The sequence below is a fragment of the Brachyhypopomus gauderio genome, unplaced genomic scaffold, assembly GCF_052324685.1.
Source record: "Brachyhypopomus gauderio isolate BG-103 unplaced genomic scaffold, BGAUD_0.2 sc122, whole genome shotgun sequence".
NCBI lineage: Eukaryota > Metazoa > Chordata > Actinopteri > Gymnotiformes > Hypopomidae > Brachyhypopomus > Brachyhypopomus gauderio.
The window spans coordinates 571,732-580,943 of NW_027506943.1; the positions used below are offsets into that span (position 1 = coordinate 571,732).

Sequence of the window (9,212 nt, forward strand, 5' to 3'; positions counted from 1 at the left end):
TAAGTACAGAACACTCTCTCTCACTCTTTTTTTTTGGGGGGGGGGGGGGGGTGTGCAGGGTTGGGCTAGGTAGGGTTAGGTTGGGTTGTCTTTCTGGACCAGGCCATGTGTCACACAAAAAAGTAGGAAGGAGATCATGAGTCCTGTCAGGAAGATAGATGCCTTCACCCCAACAGATTTTACACACCATGTCTCAGGGTCTTCCAAAAAATATGTCTCAGAAAATCCAAAAAATATTCAGATTACTTCATTTGTATTCAGTGACTCACTGTTTGGACTCTAAGAACAATCCAGTTCTCTGAGGTACACTGCAAGCTATTAGAACAGACTCTCGTAATTACTGGAGGAAACTAGGCATGTGCACATAGTTTGTATGCGTGTGTATGCGTGTGTGCATGCGTGTGTGCATGCATGTGTGCATGCGTGTCCATGGTTCGCAGTGGCATGCAAGAGATTCAACCACACTCATTTCTATCTCCACTCATTTCTATCAAAAGGTATAGAAACAGTAAAAATATATCTATGCGTATCAAACCCTCAGAAGAGGCGGGGCCTCCTGGTACAGGTACAAACCTAAAAAGCTGCATAGCAATGAACATTTTCTCTTATCAAATATAAGACGACTACCAAAATGAAGCCCTACATGTTCTTCTGTGTGGGTGTACATCTGTTTGACTACTTGGTAAGATTATTATTTTTTTTTTCCCCCACGTTCGAAACGGGCTTAGGCGCCGTGGCTACGGTTGCTGGGAGACTTGTTTACGCCCGGTCGTTCAGCTCTCGGGGTTCCCGAGGTGTGGGGACAGTGTGCAGGTCCCACGCGACACCCTCTGCTCAGGCTCCATGGTGACGGGGAGCAGGCCGTGCGGGGCCGCCCCTCCCCCCTGGCCCTTCAGGTTGAGCTCGGGGTTACGCAGCAGGGGCCGGAGGATGCTGACCAGGCAGAAGGCGGAGCCGCTGTTGGGGATGAAGTTGACCTTGTTCCTGTCCGGGCACAGGAACTGCGGGACCTCGCGGGACAGTCTGGCCCTGAGAGGGGGACATGAGGGGGAGGGGGGAGAGGACAGAGGGAGATGCAGTCAGAACACAATCAGCTCTGGGGATGATAGTGTCATCACTTCAAGGCCCAAGACAGCCTGAAACAACCAAAACAACTGTGGGAGAGAGAGAGAGAGAGAGAGAGAGAGAGAGAGAGAGAGAGAGAGAGAGAGAGAGAGACAGAGAGAGAGAGAGGGGGGAGGGGGAGAGGGAAGGAGAGAGAGAGAGAGACAGAGAGGGAAAGGGAGAAGGGGAGGAAGAGAGAGAGAGAGAGGGGGAGAGAGGGGGAGAGGGAAGGAGAGAGAGAGAGACAGAGAGGGAAAGGGAGAAGGGGAGGAAGAGAGAGAGAGAGAGGGGGAGAGAGGGGGAGAGGGAAGGAGAGAGAGAGAGACAGAGAGGGAAAGGGAGAAGGGGAGGAAGAGAGAGAGAGAGAGGGGGAGAGAGGGGGAGAGGGAAGGAGAGAGAGAGAGACAGAGAGGGAAAGGGAGAAGGGGAGGAAGAGAGAGAGAGAGAGAGGGGGAGGGGGAAGGAGAGAGAGAGAGACAGAGAGGGAGAGAGGGAAAGGGAGAAGGGGAGAGAGAGAGAGAGAGAGGGGGGAGAGGGGGAGAGGGAAGGAGAGAGAGAGAGACAGAGAGGGAAAGGGAGAAGGGGAGGAAGAGAGAGAGAGAGAGAGAGAGAGGGAGAGGGAGAAGGAGAGAGAGACAGAGAGGGAGGGAGAGAGGGAGGGAGAGAGAGAGAGACAGAGAGGGAGGGAGAGAGAGACAGAGAGCGAGAGGGAGATAGAGAGGGAGAGAGAGGAGATAAAGGTGCTATCAGGAGAGATTGTAGTACTGACTGTGTTTCTTCGGGGAAGACCTTGACACGCTCGCAGCCCTCAGGTGGCTCTCTCTGGAACATGTAGCTGTTGTTGGGCTTGGGGGATGAGGCGAACTTGGGCACAGGGGAGGCCGGAGCCAGATCTGTCAGCAGAGCGCAGGCTACCGTCAGCTTCCCGGCCAATGAGCGCGCGGCACCAGAACCCACCAAGGTGGACACAGGCGAGCACATGGGTGTGTGCGTGGGCGCGAGGCTTCACCGTACCTCTGTCACGGCCGTCGCAGAGCGGGTCGTCGTTGGAGGAGGGGCTCTCGTCGCAGGTGTCGGCGGGGACGCTCTGGAAGGCGGGCGAGACGGAATGCGACCGGCTGCTACCGCGGCTCCCGCCGGGTTGTGGCGCCCGAGGGCGTCTGCGTGTCCACGCTGCGGGAACTGGCGCTACGGGGGCAGAGCGGCGGGGGGGCGCGGTGACCGTCGGGGGCGTCCTGGGGCTGCACGGATGGGACAAAAAAGGCGGCGTTACTGAGCGCTGGCCAAGCAGCGTTTAGCCAGTAGAGGCAGCGTCATGCAGAACAGTGTGCGGTGTGACAGGTGTGACAGGTGTGATGGGAGTGACGGGTGTGACGGGAGTGACGGGTGTGACGGGAGTGACGGGTGTGACGGGAGTGACGGGTGTGACGGGAGTGACGGGTGTGATGGGAGTGACGGGTGTGACGTGTTGGGAGCTGCGGCACTCACGATGAACTGCTCGTCCTTCTCGGCCGAGTCGCGGATGATGATGCGTTCGATCTCCTGGTTGAGACCCTCGACGCTGCTGCGGAAGCGCGAGACGCAGGACTTGGAGACAGGGACGGGGACGAGCGCGCTCTTCGGGACGGGGGCCTGTGGGGGGTGGACACAGGACAGGGCCGTGGAGCAACAGAGATGGCACAGGAGCTGCACATTTGAAAGACACCTGGTTAGGAAGAAAGTGTGTATGAGTGAAGCACTAAACACCAGAGGTGGGGACTCGAGTCACATGATTTGGACTCGAGTCAGACTCGAGTCATTAATATTAAGACTTTTGACTTGACTTGAAAAAATATTCAGAGACTTAGACTTGACTTGGACTTTTACACCAATAACTTGGGACTTGAATTGGACTTGAACCTGTTTACTTGCAAAGACTTGATTTTTTTACCCCAAATCTAAATTTTAAAACACATATTAATATTTATAGTGGGCCCCATTAATTTCATTTCCGTCCTTCTGACGCAGACCGGTCCTCTGCTTTTCCACACTCTGTACGTTGTGTGTGTGTGTGTGTGTGTGTGTGAGCTGCAGCACAACCAATCAAATGGGGGGGTCAGCGAACGTGAATTGTTACCGGGCGGGGTGTAAAATGGACACAAATTAAGTATTATATCGCGATCGATCGATCGCCAGTGGTTGGTGCCAGAGCGAACTAGTAACTCATTGAATCATAGATAAGGATCAGAGGTAAATAAACTAGATTTTTTTTTTCGGCGTGAGAAATCGGATGTATGGCGTGAGAGCGTGTGAAGACGGTCAAATGCGTGTGTCTCACGCTCAATGCGTGAGAGTTGGCAACCCTGGATTCTGTATCTGAACTCAGGGAAGAGAGCCTCTCTCTGTCACCATCATATCCAGTTCTATCTCAGCATGGATTGTGTATTTGAAGACATCTACGTCGAGAAAAAAATATATTGACAAAAGTGGAGCGAGTTTTCAGCTATGGGGACATCATTCTACGGCCTCATCGTGCACAAATGACATACAGACTTTTGGCCAGTTTGGTCTTTTGCAAATGCAATGCAGAATAGTTTACTGAAATGTCTAAAGTTGCATTCCTGTTAATTGTTCAGTTCTTATATTTGTTTGTCTTGTGTCACTCACACATGGACACACATGTTCTCCAAGAAACCAGGTAAGAGAAGAGAGGGAAAAAATGCTGTTATGGTTCTTTGTATTGTACTGTGAAAATATCAGCACTTTTTATTTGAACATGGAGTTCTACTTATGACTTTTTCACAGAATATTTATTTCTGGAAAATTGTAGTTTAAAGTATGAATATTTTTGCAGCGAATTTTAACAAATTGAACTGTGCAATAAAGATGTGTAATTTAAATTTTTTTATACTTCGTGTTTTCAGTTGCAAATGTTTTATCAAGATTTGAGGAGAATACAGATTTAAAAAAGAACACATGTCTATTATTTACATTTAAAATATACCTGCAACATTGGTTAAAAAAAAAAAAAAGACTCGAAAGGACTTGAAATTCCAAGTTTCAGACTTGGGACTTGACTTGACTGTTGCCTGTCTTGACTCGAGACTTGACTTGAGTTGACTGTCTTTGCTTGAGACTTGACTCGGGACTTGAGGATAAAGACTTGGACTTACTTGAGACTTGCAAAACACTGACTTGGTCCCACCTCTGCTAAACACCATGATGCAAAGGTAACGAGAACACACTCTGGAAGCCTGCCAGCACCGGCACGCGCACGCACACGCACACGCACACGCACACACTTTGCTACTAGTCGTATAAAGAAGAGTGGCTTCACCTCTCCTGAGTAGCCATTGCCCATCATGTCCACAGGGTCCCGTTTACCTCCTCTTCCTCCTGCCTCTACTCTACTCTACTCTGAGGTAGCCCGTCTGTCTTTCTCATGCACCCCCTCTCTCCCTCCCTCTACCTCTCTCTTACTTTCTGTCGAGCTCTGCTGTCCTCTCTTCATTTGCACCCCCCCCCCCCCCCAAGATCAACCACCTTTCTCTCTGCCCTTCTCTCTCCCTCGTGCGGCCCCCCCTCCCCCCCTCTGCTGAGGGGATTCGAGAACAATGCGAGAGGAGGAGGAGGAGGAGGAGGATGTGGCTGAGCTGTGTGGGCCCGCCACGACGGCCTCCTTCAGCAGGTCGGATCAGCCTGGGCCGGGCCGCCCTCATTAACATCTCTATACAGCTGTCCGTCTGTAAACTGCCCACGCTGCGCTACACCACACACGGGTCAGCCTCACACTGCGGCCCTCTGGGGCCTCAGGGTTAGTGAAGCTACTCGTGTGAGTTTGCGCATGCGGATGTGTACTGAAATCACTCAGCGCATATCATTTTATTATCGCAGCAATGTTCTGTTATGTCAAAAAAACAAAAAAAATGCATACAAACTCTGACCTCTGAGGTCACCTGAAAATAATAAGCCGTTTTGATGCTTACTCCCTAGCAACTTCTTGTCGACCGGTTGCCAGGAGACAAATATCTGTTTACGTGTCAAATTTCCAGTGGCGTGCTGGGCCACGGGCCCTAGACAAAGTGCCAGTGGGCCCCCGGGTCATTCCCACACCACCAGCAGCATCGTGGGGCTGGCCAGCTCGCACCACGGAGCCTGCGAGGTCAGTGGTTAACACCAGCCATAGAGACGGGGGGGGGGGGGGGGACTCGGCGGTCCCGTCCTGGACGGCGTGGCCAACGCCCCGTGGCGTCAGCCCCTGTCCTGCTAGGTTCTCGAGGTGTGTGGAGCAATTGCTGCACTCCTGTCTCGCTCTCGTATCCTGTGAGGGGTCAGAGGTCAAGGCTGAGGATAATGGCCCTTTTCTTGTTCATGTAAATGGCTGTTCCGCATCTGTGTCCCCCTGACTCCCGAGACTGGGAGGGCTGAGGAGGAGGCGGCGGCTTCACAGACGAGGGCGGGGTTTGAGCTCTCCTGCTCCCTGACGCGTCCCCTTAGCTGCTGGTGCAAGGTAACAGCAGGAAGAGAGAACTTCAAAGCAAATGTAAATGGTCTAACTGCACATGAGCTGACGAGGAGAGATATGAGGCAGCGCTGAAACTCACTCAGGCCGTTAGAGGACTCGTACACACAGAGCAAGTGGCTCTGGGGTTTGTGCTGGTTACTACAGTGTGTTTTTTTCAGAGAGGCAGTCTGACAGAAGAATGCTTTGACTCATCCCCAGGACGAGAGAAGCCACGGGCACATTCCCACCCACCCTCAGCCCACCACCGTGCCATTTAGAAAGACCAAGATTCACGAGCCCAAGGCTGTTGACCAGTGCTGAAGCAAATGTCTGTGACTGCCTCGAAAATACAAAGGCATGACCTCACACACACACACACACACACACACACACACACACACACACACACACACACACACACACACACACACACACACACACACAGCCACACACAGACACAGCCACACACACACACACACACACACACACACACACACACACACACACACACACACACACACACACACACACACACACACACTTCCTCCCTCATTCTCTGGAGACTTGGAACACATTTATAAGATGGACTACTAACCCATTCGTGCTTTCTCAATATCTCTTTAACATAGGTTAAACTAAATTCGAGTCTGTTTTCTCTCTTGTGGTCTGCCATCTGAGCAAAATGCTGAAACAAATCCCCATCCATTAAATGGCCAAAACCTCCTCCCCATGAATACAGCAATCCAAGACAAACACATGTGAAACCACAAGCTGACCACAGAAAGGGGTACCAGTGGAGAGGAATTCAATTCTCGCTCTGAAATCTGATCAAACCGGAGCGGAACAGAGAGAAACGTTTCATCACTTCCCTTCAGCAAGCCAAGAACAGCATGCCCATAGCCTCGTGCATTCTCATTTCTTACACTAGTGGGTGCTGTTGAGACTGTAAGATCTATACAGGAAATAACCAGTTACTCCCAGACATGCGCACAACACAATCACACACACACACACGCACATGCACACAGAGTTTTACATGTCAGCCTGGTCTAAGACCAGGCTACAATGGTCAATCATTGATTTTCTGACACAGCAGCTGTCAAAGTAACATAAGACTTGCTTGAGAGTTAAAGGAAAGGAAACATGGCACCAGGTGGTGTGTGTGGGTGTGAGCGCACGTGTGTGCGTGCACGCCTTTGACCTGTTCACAGACACAATACAGCTCTGGGCCTCCAACAATACAAAGAATGCTCTTGGACTTTTAACAATCCTGAAACGAATACCATGCACAGACACACACCTTCCATGGAGATTCTAGTTTCGCGTGTTGTGCCGGGAATTTGGGAACCCACTGACAGGGCTAGCCTTTGTCCTAAAGGTGAGGTGTGCCAATGCAAGCCCCTCCCACACAGGCAGTGTTGGGAACGTTACTTTAAAAAAGTAATTATAGTTACTCACTACTTGTTCAAAAAAGTAACTGAGTTAGTAACTGAATTACTCTATAATAAAAGTAACTTGTTACCAGGGAAAGTAACTATTTGCATTACAGTAAAAAAAGTTATATGCCAATGAATAAGGATTTTTTGAAAAAGCAGTTTTCACAGTCAGTTGAAATGAGTAGATCAGAAAGGTATTTTAACTTTTGATATTTATTGTACATCAACAGACCAAAATCCTTTAAAATCCCAAATCTTATTGAAGAAAAAAAAAAAAAAAAAAAAGCAAAAGTACAGTTACACTATATAAAGTGCATTTACATCTATCAAATTAAATTAAATTCTCTCAACCTGAGACAACTGGTTTGTTCACAACAATAAAACCTCTATTCTTAATTAAATAAATCAAATACCTAGTCTGGTAGACATTCAGGAACTTCAAGTATTTTCTTAAATAATGTTTATATCGCCACCTTGAAAATGCTAATTTTTCTTCGGCTTGCTCCTGGCTCGCCTTTTCTGCCTCTGCTCAGTGTGTGTCGTGTGTCACTGGTGTGCTTCGGCACACGTGTAACAACACTGGCTCTGATTGGCTACCATAACGCTGCCTTAGCCAATCGCTTACTGACTTGTTAAGTTAAACAGGTGTTACACCGAGAACTGTGACCTATCGAGATCTGTTACTCCTCACTAGCCTGGGTCCGCTCGGATTACTGTTAGTATATCAATATATAGTAACGCACCGCTTTTAATGACCAGTAACTTCAACGGCGTTGTAACGACAAGAAAAGTAATTAATTATATTATCCCGTTACTGACAAAATGACGCTGTTACCTAACGCCATTTTTTTTAACGGCGTTATTCACAACACTGCCCACAGGGCAGGCCTACAGTCTAAAGGGGCTGGAAACCTCATGACAGGCACTGTCCTCGGACTCCCACCAGCAGAGGGCGACCAATACATCCACCCCCGCATCCGCCCCATAAAATCAGTAAAAAGGGCACTATGACCACAGGGTGTCCTGCCCGCCTCACCTGCTCCCCCATAGTCTCAGGCCGCTGAACGCACGCCAGCTTTTATGAATGAAGCTTTTTGCAGCTCTTGGCAGGTCTAACGGGACAACACACACCCCTCCTACAACCCAGCCCCCACCATGAGAGGAACAGGAATGGGCACACGCGCACGCACACGCACACACACACACACACACGTCCATGCACGGCCTCACACATCCCTGGGGTCACACTGTGCATTATTTTAAGCTGCTCCTCTCATGTAAAGCAACTCCTCCAATTGGAAACCCAGGAGGGAGGGAGGGAGAGAGAGAGAGAGAGAGAGAGAGAGAGAGAGAGAGAGAGAGAGAGAGAGAGAGAGAGAGAGAGAGAGCGATAGATAGGGGGAGAGGGAGAGTGTGGGGAGGGAATGAAAGAGGGGGGAATGAGAGGGAGAGAGAGTGAGAGGGAGAATGAGAGGGAGAGAGGGAGAGAGGGAGGGAGAATGGGGGGTGAATGAGAGGGAGAGACAGACAGACAGATTAAGGCTTAATTCAACTATGGCAGGTGTAGCAGTCAGTCTGTGCCACCGGCTAAGCCAAAACACAGAAAAGCCAAACAGGCAATTAAAACAGGCCTGATGACTTAGGTATTGCCAAAAAGAGCCAGCTAAAACACTGTAGTCCCCTCTAGACGTGCAAGCGCACACTCATACACACACCCAACAATCACACACCCCCTGACAGACCAGCAGTCCCCCGCACTGCCGTCCCCCGCACTGCCGTCCTATGTCCCAGGCCATGACGGTTCACAGTACTCAGCCTTCAGGCATACCTGCTGCCTGCTCAATCACTTCTGCTCCAAAACACCTGCTTCCTATTAACTCTAATACAAAGCAGACAACAGCCTCAAATAGGAGTAACCCCCCCCCCCTCCCCCCCACCACAAATAAACTCCCTCAGACAAAAAAAAAGGTCCACACAGGAGGAGGAATCTGGAGACTGACTGCACTGACAAAAAATGATTCACTATTCAAGCAGAAGGTAGTGATTAAAGTGGCGAGCGTGTGTGTGTGTGTGTGTGTGTGTGTGTGTGTGTGTGTGTGTGTGTGTGTGCGGTGCGCGCGTGCGCATGTGTCCAAGTGTGTGTGTCAGTCAGGCAGCAGTGTGGGAGCTCTCCCTGGTGGCACCGGTCC

General features: G+C 50.2%; 1 protein-coding gene across 1 annotated transcript; it reads right to left on the reverse strand.

Moving 5' to 3' along the window:
* Positions 1–51: 51 nt before the first annotated feature.
* On the reverse strand, positions 52–4,437 carry fam117bb (family with sequence similarity 117 member Bb). The gene is given in 6 exon segments (XM_076993796.1): positions 52–1,029; positions 1,874–1,997; positions 2,119–2,243; positions 2,245–2,345; positions 2,593–2,842; positions 4,421–4,437. Coding segments are annotated over 6 exon segments (873 nt in total). The 3' UTR covers positions 52–773.
* Between the last annotated feature and the right edge of the window lie 4,775 nt (positions 4,438–9,212).